Below are 25,855 nucleotides of genomic sequence, written 5' to 3'. Positions count from 1 at the left end.
ACAGCTGTGGCTTGGATTCTGTGCCACAGGTGCAGCCAAAAAAAATTGATTGGGCTCCATATACCCTCTAGTAATGAAGATCAGTTAACATGTATTTTTTTTTTTTTTTTTGGTCTTTTTTTCCTTTTCTAGGGCCGCTCCTGCAGCATATGGAGGTTCCCAGGCTGGGGGTCCAATCGGAGCTGTAGCCACCAGCCTACACAACAGCCACAGCAACGTGGGATCCAAGCTGCATCTGCGACGTGCACCACAGCTCACAGCAGCACCAGATCCTTAACCCACTGAATGAGGCCAGGGATCAAACCTGTATCCTCATGGATATTAGTCGGGTTTGTTAACCACTGAGCCATGATGGGAACTCTCTTTTTATTTAAATTAAATTTTTTTTTTTTTTTTTTTTTTTTGCTGTGTCTTGGGGGCTGCACCTGGGGCACATGGTGGTTCTCAAGGCTATGGGTCAAATTGGAGCTGCAGCTGCTGACCTGTGCCACAGTCAAAGCAATGCCGGATCTGACCTGTGTCTGTGACCCATACCACAGCTCATGGCCCTGCTGGATTCTTAACCCACTAAGCAAGGCCAGGGAATCAAATCCACGTCCTCATGGATACTAGTTGGGTTCATTACCGCTGAGCCACAATGGGAACTCCCAAGAGTTAGGATTTTTTGTTTTAGGAGATGTAATCAGCATGATTCTTAGGCCTCTTTTTATTGAGTATCAGAAAGCAGTGATTGTGTAACATGACTTCTAAATATTTCACATCTTATGTTACAGTTCTTCTGCCATGAGAATGATTTGTGCAGTCTTGAACACATACTATCCATGCTGATGGGACAGGATCCAATATGAATATAAATGATGGAGGAAGACGACGCTTTGAGGATAATGAACATACATTACGTATATATCCTGGGACAATTTCAGAAGGGACGATCTACTGTCCAGTTCCTGCCAGAAAAAACTCCACAGCTGCTGAGGTGATTGACTCTCTGATAAACAGACTTCATCTTGACAGAACAAAATGTTATGTTTTAGCAGAGGTAAAGGAATTTGGTGGAGAAGAATGGATACTCAACCCAACAGACTGTCCAGTTCAGCGAATGATGTTGTGGCCCCGAATGGCTCTGGAAAATCGCCTGAGTGGAGAGGACTACCGCTTTCTTCTGAGAGAAAAAAACCTTGACGGATCAATCCATTATGGTAGTCTTCAGTCATGGCTTCGGGTCACAGAAGAACGTCGCAGGATGATGGAACGGGGTTTTCTTCCACAGCCTCAACAGAAAGACTTTGATGATTTATGTAGCTTACCTGATTTAAATGAGAAAACTCTCTTAGAAAACCTACGCAATCGCTTTAAGCATGAAAAAATTTACACTTATGTTGGCAGTATTCTAATAGCTATTAACCCATTCAAGTTTCTTCCTATTTATAACCCCAAATATGTCAAAATGTATGATAACCATCAGTTGGGAAAACTTGAGCCTCACATTTATGCTGTGGCTGATGTAGCTTATCATGCCATGCTTCAGCGCAAAAAGAATCAGTGTATCGTGATTTCAGGAGAGAGTGGTTCTGGGAAGACTCAAAGCACAAACTTTCTTATTCATCACCTTACTGCCCTCAGTCAGAAAGGATTTGCCAGTGGAGTGGAACAAATTATTCTTGGAGCTGGACCAGTACTTGAGGTAAGTGTTAGCAATACTTTTGTTACTCTTAAACATTTTTAAAAAGAATTAAAAATTTTTAGATGTGAGAAAATAAAATGAAACTAAAGAGAAGTGTAGGCATTTTTAGTTATTTACCAAAGAAAACTGGAAGATGGGAAAGCAAAAAAGGTATTGTGGAAGATTGAAAGATGTGTCAGTGGCATTAATTTTTCAAAGGATGTCTTTGGACCATAGCAATGCAAAGGAAAGAGATGATTGGAGTCATATATATCCCCCTGTAAAGGGAGATGGCAGGGACAGGACTCTTGTCTGTAAGTGGATTGTGGAAGTAGATAGTTGAGGAAAACATTCTTGTCAACATATTTGTATCTTTGCAACCCTAAAATCTGTGCCTAGCATTGAAATTCTAAGGGTTCATTTTTGAAAATGTAGAGAATATGGGAAAATAGTTTTTTATGTTAGATGTTATACTGTGAAGGGTAGAAAGGAAAAAATACACTATTTGTTTTAGAGTTGAAATATTAATGTTTTTTGAAAGAGATTTTGTGAGGTATAATTGAGATATACTACATTGCACATATTTAAAGTGTATACTTTGATAAATTAGTATATACCCATTAAACCACTTCAGGCACAATATTGAATGTAACTGTCATCCCTAAAGTTTTCTTATATCCCTTTGTAGTGCTGCTCTCTCACTTCATCTAGCCCACTCTTCTATAAGAAACCACTTTGTGTACTTTCTGTCACTGTAGGTTAGTCTGTATATTCTACAATTGTATATAAATGGAATTATATACTATGTACTGTATGTGTTTGACTCTTCTCACTCGGTGTAATTATTTTGAGATTCATCTATGTTTTGTTTGTGTGTGTCAATAATTCATTCTTTATGCTGAGGTAGTATTCCATTGTATGGATATATTACACTTTGTTTATCCACTCACCTGTTGATGGACATATAGGTTGTTTCCAGTTTTTGGCTATTGCACATAAAGTTATATTCCACATGAAGTTTTTATGTGGACATACACTGTTCTTTTTCTTGTGTAAATACCTAGGAGTGGAATGACTGGGTCCTGTGATAGGTATATGCTTAACTTTTTTCTTTTTTGATTTTTTTTTTATCATACTTGATTTACAATGTTCTGTCAATTTCTGCTATACAACAAAGTAAGCCAGTTATACATATACATATACATTCTTTTTCTCACATTATCCTCCCATCATGTTCCATCACAAGTGATTGGATAGGGTTCCCTGTGCTGTACAGCAGGATTATTGCTTATCCATTCTACATGTAATAGTTTGCATCTACTAACCCCAAACTCCCAGTCCATCCCACTCCCTCCCCCTCCCACTTGGCAACCACAGGTCTGTTCTCCATGTCTATGAGTTTGTTTCTTTTCAGTAGATAGGTTCATTTGTGCCATATTAGATTCCAAATGTAAGTAATATCAATATGGTATTTGTCTTTCTCTGTCTTCATTTAGTTGAGAATCTCTAGTGCCATCCATGTTGCTGCAAATGACATTATTTTGTTCTTTTTTATGGCTGAGTAGTATTCCATTGTGTATAGGTACCACATCTTCTAAATCTATTCATTTGTTGTTGGATGTTTAGTTTGTTTCCATATCTAGGCTGTTGTGAATAGTACTGCAATGAACTTAAGGGTGCATGTATCTTTTTGAATGAAAGTTTTGTCTGGATATATGCCCAGGAGTTGGATTGCTGGATCATATGGTAGTTCTGTAAGTTTTGTGAGGTACCTCCATACTATTTTCCATAGTGGTTGTAGGAAGCATATGTATTTTTTGTTCTTTCTTAAAATAGTACTCTGGTTTTATTTTAAGTAGGTGTAATAAAATGTAGTACATTATGCAGTGAAACTTTATTTCATTTATACTGTTCTAAAAGTGTAATTACTTTGATGTAATTATTCTTTTCCCTTAGCTCTTTGTCATTTTTCAGGTTAGCAAGATTTAAGAAATAAATATGTATAAACATATTAAGAAAATTTGCTGACTCTAGAATGGGAAAGTGAAATCTGAATTTTAATGAGCAATAAGTTTTTAAAATTAAGATTTATTGTACTGAATAGCAGGCAATACTATCTACTTGGTTTTATTTCAAATATTTACTTTATCTGAAGTTATAAGCCTTTCTACTATCTCTTTAACATTTTTTTTCTCTTTGAGCTGACCTAAACAGGATTTCCCATTTAAAAAAAATGAAATTAATGAGAACTATTTATTTTGACAGGCCTTTGGAAATGCAAAGACAGCTCATAATAACAATTCAAGTCGTTTTGGAAAGTTTATTCAAGTAAATTACCAAGAAACGGGCACTGTACTTGGGTAAGTAGCAGTAGTAGGCTTTGAAACATGTTTATATATTTACGATAGCCTCTTCACAAATGATAAGTTGCTATTATTTATTTATTTATTTACTTTTTAGGGTCGCACCTTCGGCATATGGAGGTTCCCAGGCTAGGGGTCTAATTGGAGCTGTAGCTGCCGGCCTACGCCACAGCCACAGCAACTCTGGATCTGAGCCGCATCTGCAACCTACACTACAGCTCATGGCAATGCCAGATCCTTAATCCACTGAGAAGGCCAGGGATCGAACCCACAACCTTGTGGTTCCTAGTAGGATTCGTTTCCACTGTGCCACGACAGGATTTCTGCTTTTACTTTTTAATTAAACACTTAAAAAAAAATGTTTTTGGCTGTATTTGCAGCATCTGGAAACTTCCAGGCTAGGGATCAAACCCATGCCACAGCTGTAATCAGAGCCACAGCAGTGACAACACTGGTCCCTTAACCTGCTCAGCCACAAGGGAACTCCTGTTCATTTGCTTTTTAATAATAGTGATATTGGTGTTTGTATTAAATTGTTTTCTTTTCAGCTACTTTTTCTTTTGTAAAAGTTCAGACCTGAGAAGGGTTCTAAGAGTAGTGTAATACCAGTACACCCTTAACTTAGATTTATTGTTAGCAATTGTATACATTTTTTTTTATATTTCTATATTTGTACATCCTATACACTGTTTTTTAAAACTGTTTTTGAGTAAGGTGGGCATGTAACTTGACCCCCTAATTAATATATTTCCTAAAGCAACCACAGTAATGTTTTCAACATAATACTATTTTATATTTAAGATATTTAATTTTGGTGTAATAATAATTCTTATTATACAGTCTATAATCAGAGTCCTGTGATTATGCCAGCAATATTTCTTTTAACTTTTTTTTGAATTGATAAACTATTTTTAGGACAGTTGTAGGTTTATGCCAAAAATTAGTAGAAGTATAGAGGGTTCCCATTTATCTCTTTACCCTATCCCCTGGATTCCCCTATTAAAATATTGATTTTATTAGTGTGTTCCATTTGTGGTTTACCTTGAATGGGCTTTGGCAGATGTATAAAGATCAATATTCACTGTTACGATATTATATAGAATAGTTTCCTTAAAAATCCTCTGTGCTCCACCTGCACACCTGAACACCCTTCCCACCCACTAACCTTTGGTAACCACTGTAGCCACTGAACTCAGTGTATTGAGCCTGGAAAAATAATGTCTGCATCACAGGAGGGTCTTGTGTCTCGTGTTTTGAACTTTGGATTTCATTTTGCTTTATTGAAAGCAAAAAAAAAAAAAGTCTTAGGAGTTTATGAATTTAAACATATGGATGACACTTACTCTAGATAGTAATTTTTATACTTTTGTACCTTCTCTGTATCTATCTACTTTAAATTAATTTTTATTACTTATATCACCAATTGTGTTTTTCTTCTAGTGCCTATGTTGAAAAGTATCTACTGGAGAAGTCCAGACTTGTTTATCAAGAGCATAATGAACGGTACATATTTCAATTTGTATAATTAGATCAAATTGCCATTTGTATCATGCAGATTGACTTTTCAGATCTTTAATTCCATTTACACTATGCATAGCTTTATATATAGTTGCTATTTTTTTTTGTCATGAGCAGAATACTATAATCCTTTAAAGAGGCTGCTCAGAGATTTTTTAAGTATATAAAACTGTTATCTTTTCTAAATTCTAGGCAAACTATCAGAACAGGAAACAGTACTATCTGAGGTGGCATCTTTTTGTGAACTTTGCGTGAGCATTGTGCCTTTGGACCTTTTGCTATGTCTTAGTGTTCTTTTTCTAATTTGAGAAAATTTTTAATAAAGCTCTTAATTTCATTATACTGTTTGAGGTATATAGCATTTCAGAGATGACCTATATATATAACTTCCTTCAAATGAAGAAGCCAAATATCAGAGGGTTAAATGATTTGCTTTGTGAGACAAAATTAAGAGCCAGAGTTTGAAGTTAAACCTACATTCAAATATTGGCTATACTTTGGGCATCTCACCTCACTCCTCTGCTTCTTAGATATTTATTCCTATTTTAGAGGTGGAAAGCTATCCTATAGTTATTTAGAGGATTAAATGAAATAACACATAAAAGTGTTTAGTGTAGTCCTTATATATAAAAAGGTTCAGTAATTAAACATTATTATAATGAATTACCTGCAGGGTTAGGCCTAGGACTTAGATTTTGCTGTTAATTTTTTTGTGGCTACCTGATGAGGAAATCTGAATTACAGGTCAGAGAACATACTTGGTATGATTTTAATCCCTTTAAATTTATTGAGACTTGTTTTATCATCTGACATGTCTATCCTGGAGAATGTTCCATGAGTACTTAAGAAAATATGTATCCTGCTGTTGTTGGATGGAGTATTCTACAGATGTCTACATTTAGTTGCTATTTAGAATCTTTCAGGTCCTCTTTTTCTTTGTTAATCTTCTGTCTAGTTCTGTTTCTTATTGAAAGTGGATATTGAAATATCTCAGCATTATTGTTGAATTGTTTAATTATTTTACTATTTCTCTCATGTATTATGGGATTCTGTTTTTAGATGCATTTATGTTTAGAATTGTTACATACTCTTGAGATTGGCCTTTTTGTCATTATAAAATAGCCTTTACATCTGATAAGACAATTTTAAAAAAATTTTATTGGAGTATAGTTGACTTACAATGTTGTATTAGTTTCACATGTACAGTGAAATGAATCAGTTTTTTATGTATCACAATTTTTGCCTTAGTCTGTTTTATCTTTTGTTTACCATTTTGTTGAAAGTTGGATATTGTAAGTAATAATTGAACATTTAAAATAATCTTGTGGCAGCTCTAGAAATGAACTCCTTCCCATCGAGGTTTGTGGTTGTTACTTTTGTTTCTGCCGTTTATTTTGTGAGCTTTCTGAGCTAATTCAAAGTCTATTTTCTTCTGCAACTGTAGCCATTGAAGTATTGGCTTGGTTAGCTTAGTTGTCAGCTAATGATTGAACAGAGTTCCTTAAATAAGCTTGGAAACAGTAAGTCTCCTAGTCTTTGCCTCCAGGCTCTCTGTGTGTATTAGGCTATGACTTCTAACACCCAGGTAGGCATTTTATAGTTCTGCCTTAGCTTTTATTTCCTGCATGTGCAGACATTAAAGGTTCATGATAGGTGAGAGCTTAGTATCTCCTCTTGTGTTTGCTGAGAGTGGACATGCAGCCCCGGGCATGGGCACAACCTTATGCATGCACATGACCTTCTAGATTCGCAGGAACAGATCGGAGCTTTTCAAAGCCTATGTGGAAATCTCATTTCCCAGCTTTTTCCTTTTTCCTTTTGTTTGGTCTTTTTGCCTTTTCTAGGGCCGCTCCCGTGGCATATGGAAGTTCCCAGGCTAGGGGTCTAATGGGAGCTGCAGCCGCTGGCCTATGCCAGAGCCACAGCAACGTGGGATCCAAGCCGCATCTGCAGCATACACCACAGCTCACGGCAACGCCGGATCGTTAACCCACTGAGCAAGGCCAGGGATCGAACCTGCAACTCCGTGGTTCCTAGTCAGATTCGTTAACCATTGCTCCATGACGGGAACTCCCTCCAGCTTTTTCCTTTAAGTTTTTTGATTAGCCTGCTCTTTGCCCCAACATAATGTATTCATTGCTTCAGGCTGCTGCTGTCTTCAAAAATTTCTATAATTGTTTCCTACAAATGACTGTGGGGCAAAGACTTTTATACTGGGCTAACTCTGAGTTGGGTCAGATAAAGATAGTTTTGAAAATGGCTTCTTCCAGAGAACTACCAGGCAGTTCAAACGATGATACTTCTCAGGCAATGAGGCTATGAATGAACCCCAGCTCTCTTCTATTCTCTTTTGGAGGCTGCCAGGCTTCTGGTGTCTACTTCAGTTGTAAGCTGTTAGTATTGAAGGCTACCGTAGATTTGATAAGCAGGAGATGGAGTAGAGCATGTTAAAACATCACCAAGCTTTAGTTTTCACTGAGATTCATTGTTTTTCTTATGTAAACACTCTCTGGATTGCTCTAAAATTTGCTTAATTTCTAGGGTTAATTCTGACAAATTTACCAATTTTGTAATCTGTGGAAGAGAGACTTTTCAGAAGTATTTACTATATTTTTGCCTTCAACTTTCTCTTTTGTATTCAGCATACAAATAATATTTTATTTTGTAGTACTTGATATTGAATTTATCGCCTTTGTATTTAAAAAATGAAGCAAAGCTGAGTTTTACCTATTAATGTTTGCTTTTTTGTTTTTCCTGTTAAATGATAACCATACACCATATTCATTATAAAGCCATACTTCTTTTTACTTGTTTCCAACAGGAACTATCATGTATTCTATTACCTTCTGGCAGGAGCAAGTGAAGAAGAGAGATTAGCATTTCATCTTAAACAACCAGAAGAATATCATTATCTCAATCAGGTGAGAGTTTATGCAAAGCCTTTTGAAATATAGGTTGTTATTAAATTTTAGGTCTTGAGAAGCTTTTTTTTCATAGTACTTTCCATAGTACTTTTTCTTATTATTTCCAAAACCTGGTTGATAGTGGATATTAACTAGCATTTCATGTATAGAGTCTAAAAATTTATGTGATGCAGTTCTCAAATTTAAAAATTATTATTCTTATATGAATTGTAAAAGATTATTTTTATGTGTGCCTTTTGCTTTTTGTGAGACTCTTTAGGAGAATAATAAACTGTTTATAGGTACCTGTAATTTAGGAAAATGGTTTACTCTTTCCAAAATGATTTACCTTTTACGGATCACAGCATGTTAAATGTTACTAATGGTTAATGTTTGCCCTTGACAAAGGATTACTGATGCATGTTTTGAAGTCTAATACATTGACCTCTTTGCATGATATTATGATAACTGATTTAGAGTGTGATTATTTATATAATTTAATGATTGATCCCATTAACCATTTAATACGAAAATTTGTCAAGGAAGTGACTTAGAGAATTTGTATTGTACCTTTAACCTCAGAATTCAGCACTAAACATCCATTATAAGGAGTAATTCTCGCAACTTTTCATTGCTTTGGTTTCTCCAATTTTATTTCTCATAGTAACCCAAATCCTAGAACCAATGATAATGGAACTGGTCTGACAGTAGATCATGTAAATAACAGATTGCCTCCCCCAATTTTTTTTTTTTTTTGTCTTTTTGCTATTTCTTTGGGCCGCTCCTGCGGCATATGGAGGTTCCCAGGCTGGGGTTCGAATCGGAGCTGTAGCTGCCAGCCTACGCCCGGAGCCACAGCAATGCGGGATCTGAGCCGCGTCTGCAACCTACACCACAGCTCACGGCAACGCCAGATCGTTAACCCACTGAGCAAGGGCAGGGACCGAACCTGCAGCCTCATGGTTCCTAGTCGGATTCGTTAACCACTGCGCCACAACAGGAACTCCTCCCCCAATTTTTTAAATTGCTTGAGGTAAGATGTAATGTCTATGGAAAGAAATTCCTTTACGGCAATTTAAAAAATCCTTACGAAGGTTTTCATAAGAAAATTTGACACTTTGATGGTGGCACTAAGATTTTACTGTGTATTTAGGGTTATGAAATTAGCATCTCAGAGTTTTTAACAAGATATAAAGCACACTGTATAACTGATACTTTGTTTTGTTTTGTTTTGTCTTTTCTAGGGCTGCACCCACAGCATATGGAGGTTCCCAGGCTTGGGGTCTAATTGGACCTGTAGCCACTGGCCTACACCACAGCCACAGCAATGCTGGATCCTTAAACCACTGAGTGAGGCCAGGAATCGAACCCACAACCTCATGGTTCATAGTCGGATTCATTAGCCACTGAGCCACAACGGGAACTCCCTAACTGATACTTTCTGATAATTTTGAAACTACATATTTATATAAACAGACATAACTTTGTATTACTGTATTGAGAATTTAAAAATTATTTAAAAATGTCACTTCTGATATATTACTAGGCATTTTTACTGTATTTAATTAAGTATATTTAAAAAATAATTGATTTAGCTTCTGAGTTTTTTCCCTTCCCTATTTAAACTGTTTGTCTTATATTTGGGGTGATTAAATAATTTCCTTTTTAAAAAGTAGTAATTTCCTATAAATGAGCTGATAATTGTTAGTATTAGAGAAATCCAGAGTTTATTACTGTTCTTTCAGATTTTTTTTTTTTTTGTATTCAGTGGCCGTACCATACATATTCTTGTCATAAGGTCAGTTATTCAGAGACTGTGGGACTCAGCAGTTACTATATAAATTTCAGAATCATTGAACAATAACACGTATGGATTGGTTATACTAATATGTGATCTCCCAGAATCTGAATGTTGACTAGTTGTTTCTTGTTTTGTCCTACTATACCAATTAACTTTTTTGGATAACAACAGTGCTGCCCGAACTCTATACCTAAGAGATGATTAAAGAAGTGTAGTAATCATAACTTCTACCTAACTAATCTGCCTTACTTTCAGATAACAAAGAAACCCCTCAGACAGAGCTGGGATGATTATTGCTATGACTCTGAGCCGGTCAGTACAAGTACCTAAATATTCTGTGTTCCTGTTAAAGGACCCTCACTTTGCTCATTTGCATCTACCTTGCAAGTTAGTTAGAAAGAAAATCAGCTGATATACAAAGAATCTAGGAGAGGAGATAAATCATTGTTTAATTTATTTGTTTGTGTATGGTTTATTGATTAAAAACCAGTCAATTTATCTTTTTTTTTTTGGATATTTTTGCTAACGTTTAGACTATATTCAGTATTTATTTTGACAGACAGTAAATTGATTGCATTCCTGATTTCTGCACTGATATGAATCCTTATGAACTACATGAGTTTTTTCCCTTGAGATTTATTTTTCTTTTTCAATTCTTTTTTAGTAGTTTTATTACTAAATAGTACTTATTGTTTATTTTTAAAAGTTACGTCCTTCCTGTTCTATGTGTCAGTTAACAGTCTTTTCATATAATGAATGCATTTTTTTCAATCACAAGAGAGGCTGTGGCCTTCATGTATTTTTCGAAAAATTAAGAATTGAAATTTCTGTAAGTAAGATTATCTTGTATTTTAAATTGAGTAATTAAGGGCATATATGCTACAATGTAAAATGAGTAGGTAAATTTAGCTTTATTTGTTATGTTTTGTAAGAACAAGTTTGTAATTATTAGAAAGAACATAAAAAGCTTTTTCCTTCAGTTTGCAATTAGGTCTGATGTGAAGGCTACAAACATGTACTCGTCTATAACTATTCATTAACTAATAACTAATTTATTAACTATTCCTCCTGGAAACATAACATGTCTTAATTCCTTGCTTTAAATAGTTATCACTTTAATTCTCACTGTGTGTATTTATAAACTCCACTAATTGCAAACCAAGCCTGTTTTAGAGTTGAGAAGGATTAGTAATTATGACATTACTTTTTCCCTTAGGTTTAATTCCATTACCATTTCTTAATAAATCAAATAATTTTTGGTTTCAGATTTAACATTTTGGAAAATAAATTTTAAACGTTTAAATTTAGAGAGACTGATAAACTTTAGTAGGAACATTTTATGCTATTTTGCCACTTTTGAGAAGATTCCATCTTTTGCTTAGTACACCAAGTGATTGTATACTTCATTGGGAAGGAGATAGGAGACTGGGAAATTCACATGGCAAACGTAAGCTTGATTGCCTGTACAAAGCTTATAGTGAAATTGTGAACTAGTCTGCTATTTAATTCTTAAGAATTTTGGGGCTGTGAAGTAGACAAACCTGACTTTTGCATACGTGGCTTATCTACTTCTAGTTTTGAGAACCCGAGCACGTTTTCTTTTGTTTCCACCACTTATCTGGGGGGATAATAATGGCCTTTAACTTTTGTGAGTGTTAAATTAGTGCATCTAAAGAGCTTGATAGATTGTTTAGTACTTATTAAGTGCACAATAAGTATTTCCACCATTACTGCCACCATTGAAAGCGTCATTACCCGTCTTTTCCTTTTAGAGGAACTTTGTAGGCAGACTGTACTACTCCCTTAACATTACATTCATCACTTTCCTCACATTTATTGTGTTTTCAAATTTATTATAATCTTATAATTTGAATTTTGATTAATTTCTATTGCTTTTTCTTGCAAGTTAATTAACAAGCAAGAATTCTGACTGCAGAAGCAGTCTGACTGCTGAGGATCTTTTGCTTTATTCTTTCCTCTTAGGTCCTCCTCATAGTATATTTGGGGGCAAACTAAACTTTGTTTTCCTCTGAGTTACTAGAACTTCTGTGACTAGCACTATAGGAAGAGGATTTGAGGATATTTTTGCAGTTTGTGCTGTATTTTTTATCATACATTGTATGGAATTGTATAAATGATCCTAAGGGGGGACTTTGTTGTTGCCCATTATATGGTAATTTAATTCCTTTAAAGGTTATCCTTTTTTTTTTGCTATTTTAGGGCTGCACTTGTGGCATATGGAAGTTCCCAGGCTAGGGATCGAATTGGAGCTACACCTGCCAGCCTGCGCCACAGCCACAGCAACATGGGATCCAAGCCACGTCTGCAGCCTATACCACAGCTCACGGCAATGCTGGATCCTTAACCCAGTGAGTGAGGCCAGAGATTATATGTGGCAAGTGACTCTCATATTGATGCATATGTAGAACACATTTAGCAATGTGTAATAATGGTAATAATCTATTCAAATGGTTTTACCTTAAAGCTGGTCCTGAATAACTTCAGTAATATCAAAGGTTAGTTTTACCTAATCTTAATATTTTTCTGAACCAAGCTTTGAAAGATTTTAGGGCCCAGCCATAAGGCCTAGTTTGGTGATAATTGCCATAATAGGTTTCAGGATGCTATTAGTCCATCATGCTGTGGAGAGATTAGAACATACTATCGCATTGAGACCAAGCTCCCATCCTGGTCATTACTACCTTTATAGGAACCAAACTATTTTTATAGCACCCGTCGTCCCATTTTCTGTGAAGTAGACCTGCTGCAGTACTTTTAGGGATCTTTATGCAACTTGGACTAGAGCCTTTGAATCCATAATTGTTTCCTTTTTCTGTAAGTATTTCTATAGCACAAAGATTCATAACTCCTATTCAATATCCAACAATTTATTTTTTGTTGTTGTTGTTTTTGGTCTTTTTTTTTTTTTGTCTTTTTAGGGCCACACCTGCGGCATATGGAGGTTCCCAGGCTAGCGGTCTAATTGGAACTGTAGCCGATGGCCTATGCCACAGCCACACCAGATCCAAGCTGTGTCTGTGACCTACACCACAGCTCATGGCAATGCCAGATCCTTAACCCACTGAGTGAGGTCAGGGATCAAACACGCAACGTCATGGTTCCTGGTTGGATTCGTTAACCGCTGAGCTACGACGGAAACTCCTCAGTAGCCAACATTTTATAAATTTATGGTCACTCCCTCAAATAACTGCCTTTTTGACTGTATGCCAGTCTAATATGAGGTGTCTTACATGTTGTACAACTCATTTGCATATATTTTTCCATTTAAAAGCTCCTTAACATCCATATTATGTTTGATCATTGGTTGTGGTTAGTACCTTTCATACAAGAAGCAACTGTGGCTCAGAATTTAAATGACTTTTCCCATGGTGATGAAGCAAGTTAAATAGTGTAAATTGGAATTCGTATTAGGCTATATTCTTTTTTTTTTTTTTTTGTCTTTTCTCCTTTTCTTGGCCTGTTCTTGGGGCATATGGAGGTTCCCAGGCTAGGGTCGAATCGGAGCTGTAGCCGCCAGCCTACACCAGGGCCACAGCAACGTGGGATCCGAGCCGTGTCCGCAACCTACACCACAGCTTACGGCAACGCTGAATCCTTAACCCACCGAGCAAGGCCAGGGATCAAACCTGCAACCTCATGGTTCCTAGTTGGATTTGTTAACCGCTGAGCCACGACGGGAACTCCTAGGCTATATTCTTTATATTCTTTCTTTTTAAATGATCTTCAGCATGATACTAACTCTTAAGGTCAGTTATTCAGATTCGTTTCCTATATAATCAACTGGTAGCTATAAAAAATGATTTTTTCTAAACGCCATTCTAAGAAATATAGACAGTGTAGAAAAAATGTGTAATTTGACTCTGCCCTTCACTTTCTCTCCGTGGTAAATGGTTACTATATGCCAGGCTATTGTAGGTATTTGTAAATGAGAAAGGGTTCTCATCATCTCATACAAAAGGAAAAAGGGCTGATAGCATGAGGGAACATTTTGGTGGGTTTTGGGGGAGAGTGCATTGCAGTGACATATTGTCAAGTAAGGTTAGTGCCTGAGCTGAGTTTAACAAGAGGAACCAGGTATCTTCTTCCAGTGGAAAGGGTTGTAACAAGTTGTTTAGTTCCCTGCCTTATTCTTTGACCCTTACCATTTCATTGTCTTCTGAATGATCTCTAACAGTGGGTATTTGTATCTTGGTGCTTGAAGGCTTTTCTTAGAACCCTGGAAGGCCTTGTGCTCTTGCATGGCCCTCTAGAAGTGCTAGGAATTAACAGCTTCCTCCTCCTATCTCCAGAAGCCCTCAACCAGTAATTGATAGGAGATGGTGTATAAGTGCTCCAGCTGCTTCACCTTTCTATTTTTTTTTTTTTTTTTTTTTTTTTGTCATTTCTTGGGCCACTCCTGCAGCATATGGAGTTTCCCAGGCTAGGGGTCGAATCAGAGCTGTAGCCGCTGGCCTACACCACAGCCACAGCGACGCGGGATCCGAGCTGCATCGTCGTTGACCTACACCACAGCTCACGGCAACGCTGGATCCTTAACCCACTGAGCAAGGCCAGGGATCAATCCCACAACCTCATGGTTCCTAGTCGGATTCGTTAACCACTGAGCCATGATGGGAACTTCACACCTTTCTATTTTTTTATACAGTTTCCCATAGATTACTTAGGGATTAAAGTCCAGTTACCCACTGTGGTAACTACTTTAATATTGTACCCTGTTCAGGCTACATTGCCTTCCCTATTTTACATAACCATTCTACTACTACTTGTACCGAATCTTGATTTGGAAATCTGCTTCCATAGGAATCCAGATTAAGATAAAGATATTTCTGGTCTGGTAGATTAGTCCATTCTTAGTTTTTCTAATACCATTGTTACCAGGGGAATAGATATTAAGTAGAAGTATTTAAAAATTAATTAAGATTTTGGTCTTCACTGAGACCACTTTGTATTTCTGATTTGATTATGGATAACAAAGTATAAATGTATTTATAATTTTAGTACATTTTTTAGTTTACTGTCTCAATATTTTATAAACATTGTTTTATTCATTTTGAGGGCTAATAATAACAATGGTCTGTTATGAGCATCATTGCTGTATCTTTGAATTTACACAAGTGGAAGGATAGTCCTTTTTCCCTACTTATTCATTATAGAAAACTTTTACTGAATCATAAAATGAGTAAGCTGTTCGTAGTTTGCAGCGGAGGATAAGCAAGAGGTTTTTAAAAAGCTTTTCTGTAGGCATAATAAAAATGTGTTAACTGAAAATTTTTTAGTGGGAAGGATGTTAGCATGTCTATAGAAATGTGTCTTAAAATCACTTATCAACAATTTTATAGTCAGAAAATTAAATGCATGTGTTCACAGAAAGAACCCTTCTTGAGAGTGAATTAAATTTTTTTTTTTTAAGGGCTGCACTTGCAGCATATGGAGCTTCCTGAGCTAGGGATTGAACTGGAGCTGCAGCTGCTGGCAAAACCACAGAAATGCAGGATCTGAGCCGCATTTGTGACCTATACCTCTTCTCTCGGCAGTGCTGGATCCTTAAAACCAACTGAACAAGGCCGTGGATCAAACCCGCATCTTCATGGATCCTAGCCAGGTTCATTTCTGCAGAGCCACAATGAAAACTCCTGAATTTAAAATTAAAAAAATTTTTTGGCTTTTTAGGGCTGTACCTGTGGCATATGGAGGTTCCCAGGCTGGGGGTCGAATCAGGGCTGCAACCTCCAGCCTACAGCACAACCACAGCAACTTCAGATCCGGAGTCACATCTGTGATCCACAGCACAGATCACAGCAACACCAGATCCTCAACCTATTGAGCAAGGCCGGGGATTGAACCTGCATTTGAATGGATACTAGTCGGGTTCATTACTCTGAGCCACGATGGGAACTCCCTGAATTTAAAATTTTAAACTATGCATGTGTACCTTTCCATATAGAGAATAAAAATATTTTCAATAGCATTCTAAGACTTACTTTAAACTTTAATATTTACATATATTCATTAGTTTATTTTTACAGTGCCTAAAATAGGTTGTACATGGTAGACACTTGATAAATACTTTTTAAAAAATGAGCACTTTGTTTATGTTTTAAGGAATGTCTCATTCAGTTAAATAATTCATTGATTATTTATTTACTTCAAAAATTATCCACTTTCTTCTTGGCACTGACTTGATATTGGAGATCTATAGTGAATGAGACAAATAATAGTTGATATGTTCATTGAGTATTCAATACAATGTTTTATAGGAAGGTAAGCATTAGAAAAGTAAATACACGTGAGCACGTTTTTGAAAATGTAAGTGTAAAGGATTGTGAGAAAATATAGTAAAGAGATTTAAAGGCCATATTATTGTTTTGAAGTTTCAGATTACGTGTACAGTGTTATTGTTTGACTTTTGGGGGAACTGAAATGCAAGAGTTGCTGTAAAAGAGTAATGCTTTTTTGTCTGGTAGTCCATAACTATTTTCACTGACTCATGTGTATCCTTTGCAGGTTTTCATACTTTCACATATACTTCTTTTTTTCACTTATTGATTGTCATATTGTTTATGTTATTTGTTAGGGAGTATTTATTTATGTTATATCTAGTATTGATATAATGTTAAACATCTTTGTTATAAAAATATCAGCTCCATTTCTCAACTAAATTACTGCCTCTTCTAAAATTTATTTTTGTATCCTAGGGTATAGTTCAGAGCCTTGCAAATGGGTAGGCATTTATTACATTTTTTGTTGAGTAAAATTTGTTTGTGGAATTGAGCTCTCTTAAATGCTTTGGATCTCCAAGACTCTTCAGAACCACTCAAAATCAAACTTGGTATCAGAATGTTTTATAAGTATTGCTAGCTTTTTATCTTAAGTTACTTTTGAGATCCTTGCTTTGGTGAGTGAAAGAGAGAAAAGTTAACTCACTGGTGTTTTGGTAGGTATGTGTTTAGTTTGCATACTTGTAAGATAAACGGTCTAATGTATTTGGCAATGTCTAAATATTTCACCAGCTCTAATTTTTATACATAGGTATACTTATCTGAAATTAATATATTTCTGAGTGGCTTATGCTGCTTTTGATTCAATAGGTAATCTAGATTTTTCTCCCTCTATTTTCTTAAAAAAAGCAGGATTGTTTCACAGTGGAGGGGGAAGATTTGAGGCATGACTTTGAACGTTTACAACTAGCCATGGAAATGGTAGGATTTCTTCCCAAGACGCGAAGACAGTGAGTTTATTTATTATATACTCATAACTTCAGTAGAGAACAAATCATGATGTGTGTTTCAAAAAATTCCCCTCCTTGATCATTTATAAATCCTTTTATATTGAATTGTAGTACATTTGATTGTATGACATTTATTATTGCTGGAGATATGCATTACATATTTGTGTGTGAGAAAACATTATCGTGGTGATTACTGAACCCACATAGTTTAACTTGTAACTGTATAAATTACTACTAAAAATCATTTTTAAAAAATGACTCATAAATTTGTTTTTATGTTTTGAGTTTCATTGGTTTTTATATTTCAGTTGATACTGAGTTTCCTCTCTAACTCAGAATGTTTTTAAGAATTATTCCTTTATAATTGATTTATATTGTGTTTGAATCATGGTAAAATTCAAACATTTAAAAATTTTAAATTATTTGAAAAATTACACCATTAAGTTAGATGTTGATTCACAACCTCTGAAAGCATAGCTGTTAGGTTCTTAAAGCAATATCTTTGTTTTATTTAAAATGCTTCCTCATTTTAGGAGTTCCTGTTGTGGCGCAGTGGTTAACGAATCCGACTAGAAACCATGAGGTTGCGGGTTCAATCTCTGGCCTTGCTCAGTGGGTTAAGGATCCAGCGTTGCTGTGAGCTGTGGTGTAGGTCGCAGACGTGGCTCGGATCCTGCATTGCTTGTGGCTCTGGTGTAGGCCGGCGGCTACAGCTCCCATTAGACCCCTAGCCTGGGAATCTCCATATGCCACAGGAAGCGGCCCTATGAAAGGCAAAAAGACCAAAAAAAAAAAAAAAAAAAAAAAAACTTCCTCATTTTAGGAAAATACAGTTAAAATTTCATAGACTCATTATAAGGAAATAACTGGACAAGGCACAAAGATGTGTATACATACAGATTTCTAGGAAGGGCTTTTTTAGATGGGGTGTTCAACTGCATTAAATGCCTTTGAGATGTCATGTAAGTTAAGGACACAGTATACTTTTTTTAGTGGCATGAGGGTTTTCGGTAACTTTTGTAAAAATTTTTTTTGTGGGGAGCGGGGATCCATGAAACATGGAAGTTCCTGGGCCAGGGATTGAATCCAAGCCGCAGCTGCAGTCTATGCTACAGCTGTGGCAATGCCAAATCGTTAACCTACTATACTGGGCTTGGAAATGAACCTGTGCCTCCACAGTAACCCGAGCCACTGCAGTCAGATTCTTAACAGTAGGAATTCCCTATGAGACACTTTAGTGAGAGGCAGATACCAGAGTATGATAGTAAATAAGGAATGACAGAGTGAAAACTAGGAGTGTAAGTTAACATTTTAGTAAGCTTGTTTGTGAAGGGAAGAAGATTGGGATCTAGGATGGGTTGTTTAAAGTAAGAGGAAAGTGAGATTATTTTGAGAGAAAGTGCTTGTCAGGTTCAGGTGAGAGATAGGAAATAGGTATAATGTTCCAGAGTAAACTGAGTTCATGAGATGTAGAGTACAAGTGTAGGGTAGCTGTTGGCTGGAGAAGGGGCAAGTGTTCTTAGAGAGGAGGGAGCGACAGTCCAGATGTAGGTGTTTCACACTAAGGGCCTGATACTAGATAATATACCCCAGTGGCCTCATGAAAACATTCATAATATGATGGGCAGTATATTATATAGGAAAACATTTTAAGAACTATAACTAACACTAAAAAATCACCTAGGTTATGTTAAAAAATACAGATTCCAAGGCTAAGGCTTTTCCTTTAAAGATTCTGATTCAGTAGATCTGAAATAGACAGTGTAGAGAAGGGGCAGGATGAAAAGCATTTAGAGTTATAGACTTTTGAAACACTACACTGATTCAGACAATAGTAAGAAGTCACTTTCAAACCATGATATCTGACAGGTGATAAAATGCTGAAAGTAGGGTTATATAAAGCACTTTGCACCATGCCTGACATAGTAAACACTCAATAACTTTTAGTTATTATAATTATGATTATTATCCATGTATTTCTTATTTTTCTGAAGACTAAATACTTTGTAGTCGTTAATTTGCTTAATTAGAATTTTGGAGTGAAATAAGCTTAGAGGATGCACACAAGCGAGTTGTAATTTATGGTTTTATTTTTACAGGATTTTCTCTCTTCTCTCAGCAATACTTCATTTGGGTAATATCTGTTATAAAAAGAAGACATACCGGGATGACTCCATAGATATCTGTAATCCTGAAGTTCTACCTATTGTCTCAGAATTATTAGAAGTGAGTGATTACATTCTCCATTATCATTTCAAATACTAGGTATCTTCTCAGTTTTTATTTTGTGTAAATGTTTTGTAAGTGTATATGGATTAATACTTTTTATTAATAGTGTTACTCCAGAAGATAGGATTTTTGCTTTTGTCTGTGCCAGAATCTTTAGATGATTTCTGTTTTCTCCCCTGCCTCCCCCTGCCCGAAATACCAAATTCCTCAATTTGCAATATTTCACTCTAGACTATATCATGTTCTAGACCTTTGTAATTTTTTATGTATTTGAGATAATTCTTATACTAGGATTTTGGTTAGACTCATCTTAAAAGAGGTATAATTTTTATACGTTCTTTAACAGAACAAGGAAATCTCATCTGAGCATATTCACATATCTACAAATATTTCTATGTAACCATTTATACCCATATAAAGATAATAATCTTCACAGCAAAGGAAACCATACAACAAAAAGACAGCCTGTAAACTGGGAGAAAATACTTGCAAACTATGTGACCAGCAAGGGATTAGTTTCCAAAGTATACAAACAGCTCATATAGCTTGATATAAAAAAACCCCATAACCCATTCAAAAAATGGGCAGAAGACCTAAATAGATATTTCTACAAAGAAAACATACAGATTGCCAACAGGCTCAACATTGCTAATTTTTAGAGAAATGCAAATCAAAACCACAGTGAGGTCAGAATTGCTATCATCAAAATGCCTACAAATAACAAATGCTGGAGAGGGTGTAGAAAAAAGGGAACTCTCCTGTGCTATTGGTGGGAATGTAAATTAACATAGCCACTATAGAGATCAGTATGAAGGTTCCCTAAAAATTGAAAGTAGAGTTACCATGTGAGCCTGCAATCCCATTCCTAGGCATGTATCTGGAGAAAACTAACTCAAAAACACACATGTACCTTAATGTTCATAGGAGAACTATTCACAGTAGCCAAGACAGGGAAGCAGCCTAAATGTCCATGGACAGATGAGTGGATAAAGAAAATGTGGTACATATATGCAATGGGAAATTACTCAGCCATAAAAGGAATGAAAGATTGCGATTTGCAGCAACTTGGATAGACTTGGAGATTATCATACTAAGTAAAGTGAGACAGAGAAAGTTATCATAGATATCAAATATCATGTAATATCATTTATATGTGGAATCTAAAAATGTGATACAAATGAACTTTTTTACAAGATGGAAACAGACTCACAGACTTTGAAAACAAAATGCCAAATGGGAATGGTGGGGGAGGCATAAATTAGGAATTGGGGATTAATAGATAAACACTACTATATATAAAATAGATAAATAACAACAAGGACCTACTATAGAGCACAGGGAGCTATATTCAATATCTTACAATAACCTGTAATGTAAAAGAATATGAAAAACAATACATATTTATATATATTTGTGTATAACAATCACTTTTCTGTACACCTGAAACATTGTAAATCAACTATACTTCAATAAATAAAAATTAGGAAATTCCTGTGTGGTACAGTGGGTTAAAGGATCTGGCATTGCTATAGCTGTAATGCAGGTTACAACTTGCAGCTGCAGCACAGGTTTAGTCCCTGGCCTGGGAACTTCCAAATGCTGTGGATGTAGCCAAAAAAAAATTTTTTTTTAAAGATAAACATGAGATCATACTGTATCTAAATAATCCATTACCACATGTATCATCCTAGCCTTTTCCCCTGTAAACTTCCACTCTAACAATGAGGACACCGTCTCCCACCAATCTGCTGTTCATTTAGTTATTCAGTCAATTCTAATATACCTGAATAGCAGTATTAGAATTTTAAACCCATACTCGTATGGGAAATGACTTTATCAAGTCATTTGGCCTCTAGTTTTACAGACTCCATTTATTTCCAAAATTACTTAAGCTAGCACCTTTCCCTCCCTCCCTCTGCACTGAGGGTCTGTATATTTGTCATACATTTCTCATGTCATTGTGTTCTCTCCTAAGACTCCCCCAATGTCTTAAATAATTTTCTAAAATTTTGTATAATTAAGATTCACTCTTTTTGGTGTGTGGATTGTGACAATGCGTAATGTTGTGTATCTTCCACTACAGTATCATATAAAATAGTTTCATGGCCCTAAAAATTCCGTGTCCTTTACCTCTTCAACCCCTCCCATCAAACTACTGATCATTTTACTAGCTCTGTAGGTTCGCCTTTTCCAAAATGTAACATAATTGGAATCATATAGCATGCAGCCTTTTCAGACTGATTGTATCACTTAGCAATACACATTTAAGATGTGTGACGTTTATTGGCTTGAAAGCTCATTTCTCTTTATTGCCGGGCAATACTCCATGGTATGGATGTACCACAGTTTGTTTATCTGTACACCTGTTGAAGAACATCTTGTTTCCAGTTTTTTGTGATTGTGAATAATCTACTTTTTTCTATTAAAAAATTACTTACCTTTCAAATCTTGGTTCCTGTGCTACCTCATGGGATTTAACCTTATTAGTGGTCTAAACTGACTCCATCAGCATAACCATTTAATTCTACTTAGCAAAATTTAATATTGGCTTTGTAGCCTAAAGTTCATTCTTTACTAGTGTGTGTCTATTAGGTAGCGGCAATGTTCTTTGAGAGCAGTGGTTGCTTTTTTCTTATTTATCTAACTTAGTGTTTATTATTTTGTGCATACCTCTGTGCTGCTTATTAATTTAGTGGAATGAGCTAGCCTGGCTGAAGGGGCAGGAGTGAATACCTTGAATTGGAATTAGACTCACTCATTGGAAGGAAGTTTCGGGATGTGGATTGTGGAATCTGAAAGCTGTAGTTTTAAAGGTCATGAGGGTCGGAAAACAGATATTTCAGGTGATATTTTAGTCAAACATTTGATATTGTGGTAATATAGAACATTGTGGCTAGTGGTCTCTTATAAGTTCAGGCATTCAGCAGGTATCAAGGCTTCAGTATTGGTTTTTTTTTTTTTCTAAAAAAAGGAGAAATCCAATTCTGAGAATTGGGCTTACCAGAGGCAAAATTAGACCAAAAACTAAATGTGATTTTATAATCAAGCAAATCTCACTTTTTAACTCCAGCTTCTCAAAACACTTCTTGTTATGTATAGTTTGGACTGGTTCTAAGAATGGAGGTTTAGTGAAAAGTAGAAAGAAGAATATCTTCAAAGTTAAGGAGCTAGAGATCTGACAAGACCTACCAGGGTATGCTGCCCATAGTTAGATTTTATTTTTAAATCGGATTTTCTCTAATTGATTAAAATTGATAATAATTGCAACCTTAAGGCTTTAACTGAAATAAGATTAAAAAATAGGCATAATAGCTGGTGTAATTAAAATGGAAACTCTTTTGTTAAGATTTAATTTAGGAGTTCCCGTCGTGGCGCAGTGGTTAACGAATCCGACTAGGAACCATGAGGTTGCGGGTTCGGTCCCTGCCCTTGCTCAGTGGGTTAACGATCCGGCGTTGCCGTGAGCTGTGGTGTAGGTTGCAGACGCGGCTCAGATCCCGCGTTGCTGTGGCTCTGACGTAGGCTGGTGGCTACAGCTCCGATTCAACCCCTAGCCTGGGAACCTCCATATGCCTCGGGAGCGGCCCAAGAAATAGCAACAACAACAACAACAACAACAAAAAAGACAAAAAGACAAAAAAAAAAAAGATTTAATTTAATTCCTCTCCTTCCTAAAGTGATTCACTTCAATGATAAAAATAGAGTTTTAGGGGAGTTCTCACTGTGGCACAGTGGATTAAGAATCTGACTGCAGTGGCTTGGGTTGCTGTGGAGGTGTGGTTTTGATTGCTGGCCCAGAACTTCCATATGCTGTGGGTTTGGCCATAAAATATGTATAAATATTTAGTTTTTAAAACAAATGTTTTAGAAATAATAGTTTATTTTGTCCCATTACTTGTTGTAGTTATCTCAAGCAATAGTGACTGTTTTGAGTTTTCTATTTTCTAAGTCCTATTTGGCATAGATGTTTGTGAAGTTACTGAAAGGTGAATAAGCTCCAGTAGATAAATTGAGTTTGATTGTGGAGTATGCTTTTTTTTTTTCAATTTTATTTATTTTTTATTTTATTTTATTTTCCCACTGTACAGCAAGGGGATCAAGTTATCCTTACATGTATACATTACAATTACATTTTTTTTCCCCACCCTTTGTTCTGTTGCAACATGAGTAGCTAGACATAGTTCACAATGCTACTCAGCAGGATCTCCTTGTAAATCTATTCTAGGTTGTGTCTGATAAGCCCAAGCTCCCGATCCCTCCCACTCCCTCCCCCTCCTATCAGGCAGCCACAAGTCTCTTCTCCAAGTCCATGATTTTCTTTTCTGAGGAGATGTTCATTTGTGCTGGATATTAGATTCCAGTTATAAGTGATATCATATGGTATTTGTCTTTGTCTTTCTGACTCATTTCACTCAGTATGAGAGTCTCTAGTTCCATCCATGTTGCTGCAAATGGCATTATGTCGTTCTTTTTTTATGGCCAAGTAGTATTCCATCGTGTATATATACCACATCTTCCTAATCCAATCCTCTGTCGATGGACATTTGGGTTATTTCCATGTCTTGGCTATTGTGAATAGTGCTGCAATGAACATGCGGGTGCATGTGTCTCTTTTAAGTAGAGTTTTGTCCGGATGTATGCCCAAGAGTGGGATTGCGGGGTCATATGGAAGTTCTCTGTATAGATTTCTAAGGTATCTCCAAACTGTTCTCCATAGTGGCTGTACCAGTTTACATTCCCACCAACAGTGCAGGAGGGTTCCCTTTTCTCCACAGCCCCTCCAGCACTTGTTATTTGTGGACTTATTAATGATGGCCATTCTGACTGGTGTGAGGTGGTATCTCATGGTAGTTTTGATTTGCATTTCTCTTATAATCAGCGATGTTGAGCATTTTTTCATGTGCTTGCTGGCCATCTGTATATCTTCCTTGGAGAACAGTCTATTCAGGCCTTTTGCTCATTTTCCCATTGATTGATTGGCTTTTTTGCTGTTGAGTTGTATAAGTTGCTTATATATTCTAGAGATTAAGCCCTTATCCGTTGCATCATTTGAAACTATTTTCTCCCATTCTGAAAGTTGTCTTTTTGTTTTCTTTTGGGTTTCCTTTGCTGTGCAGAAGCTTTTCAGTTTGATGAGGTCCCATGGGTTTATTTTTGCTCTAATTTCTATTGCTTTGGGAGACTGAGCTGAGAAAATATTCTTGATGTTGATGTCAGAGAGTGTTTTGCCTATGTTTTCTTCTAGGAGTTGGATGGTGTCCTGTCGTATATTTAAGTCTTTCAGCCATTTGGAGTTTATTTTTGTGCATGGTGTGAGGGTGTGTTCTAGTTTCATTGCTTTGCATGCAGCTGTCCAGGTTTCCCAGCAATGCTTGCTGAATAGACGTTCTTGTTCCCATTTTATGTTCTTGCCTCCCTTGTCAAAGATTAATTGACCATAGGTGTCAGGGTTTATTTCTGGGTTGTCTATTCTGTTCCATTGGTCTGTCTGTCTGTTTTGATACCAGTACCACACTGTTTTGATGACTGTGGCTTTGTAGTATTTCTTGAAGTCTGGGAGAGTTTCGCCCCCTGCTTGGTTTTTGTTTCTCAGGATTGCTTTGGTGATTCTGGGTCTTCTGTTGTTCCATATAAATGTTTGGATTGTTTTTTCTAGTTCTGTGAAAAACGTCGTGGGTAATTTGATAGGGATTGCATCGAATCTGTAGATTGCTTTGGGTAAGCATGGCCATTTTTACAATATTGATTTTTCTAATCCATGAACATGGAATATCTTTCCATTTCTTTACATCTTCTTTGATTTCTTTGATTAAAGTTTTATAGTTCTCGGCATATAAGTCCTTTACCTCCTTGGTCAGGTGTATTCCGAGGTATTTGATTTTGTGAGGTGCAAGTTTAAAAGGTATTGTATTTTCGTATTCCTTTTCTGACATTTCATTGCTGGTATACAGAAATGCGACTGACTTCTGAATGTTAATCTTATATCCTGCTACTTTGCTGAATTTATTAATCAGTTCAAGTAGTTTTTGGGTTGAGTCCTTAGGGTTTTCTATGTATAGTATCATGTCATCTGCATACAGTGACAGTTTGATCTCTTCTCTTCCTATATGGATGCCTTTTATTTCTTTC

At 36.2% G+C, this 25,855-nt stretch overlaps 1 protein-coding gene across 21 annotated transcripts in view; it reads left to right on the top strand.

Moving 5' to 3' along the window:
• MYO9A (myosin IXA) overlaps positions 1 to 25,855 on the top strand; it is a 226,744-nt gene that overhangs the window by 36,552 nt on the left and 164,337 nt on the right. For 9 of the 21 annotated variants that reach the window (XM_021100896.1, XM_021100886.1, XM_021100967.1 and 6 more), the window contains exons 2-8: positions 774 to 1,684; positions 3,929 to 4,023; positions 5,467 to 5,529; positions 8,366 to 8,465; positions 10,504 to 10,560; positions 17,397 to 17,497; positions 19,597 to 19,723. In XM_021100896.1, the coding sequence (XP_020956555.1) occupies positions 845 to 1,684; positions 3,929 to 4,023; positions 5,467 to 5,529; positions 8,366 to 8,465; positions 10,504 to 10,560; positions 17,397 to 17,497; positions 19,597 to 19,723 (1,383 nt within the window). In that variant the 5' untranslated portion in view covers positions 774 to 844. The remainder of the gene's footprint in view (positions 1 to 773; positions 1,685 to 3,928; positions 4,024 to 5,466; positions 5,530 to 8,365; positions 8,466 to 10,503; positions 10,561 to 17,396; positions 17,498 to 19,596; positions 19,724 to 25,855) is intronic. The other 12 variants (XM_021100912.1, XM_021101009.1, XM_021100994.1 and 9 more) reach the window with 3 other exon arrangements.

Source organism: Sus scrofa, chromosome 1 (assembly GCF_000003025.6).
Source record: "Sus scrofa isolate TJ Tabasco breed Duroc chromosome 1, Sscrofa11.1, whole genome shotgun sequence".
In the NCBI taxonomy this organism is placed as follows: Eukaryota; Metazoa; Chordata; class Mammalia; order Artiodactyla; family Suidae; genus Sus; species Sus scrofa.
This window is presented reverse-complemented; position numbering and strand designations above follow the sequence as displayed.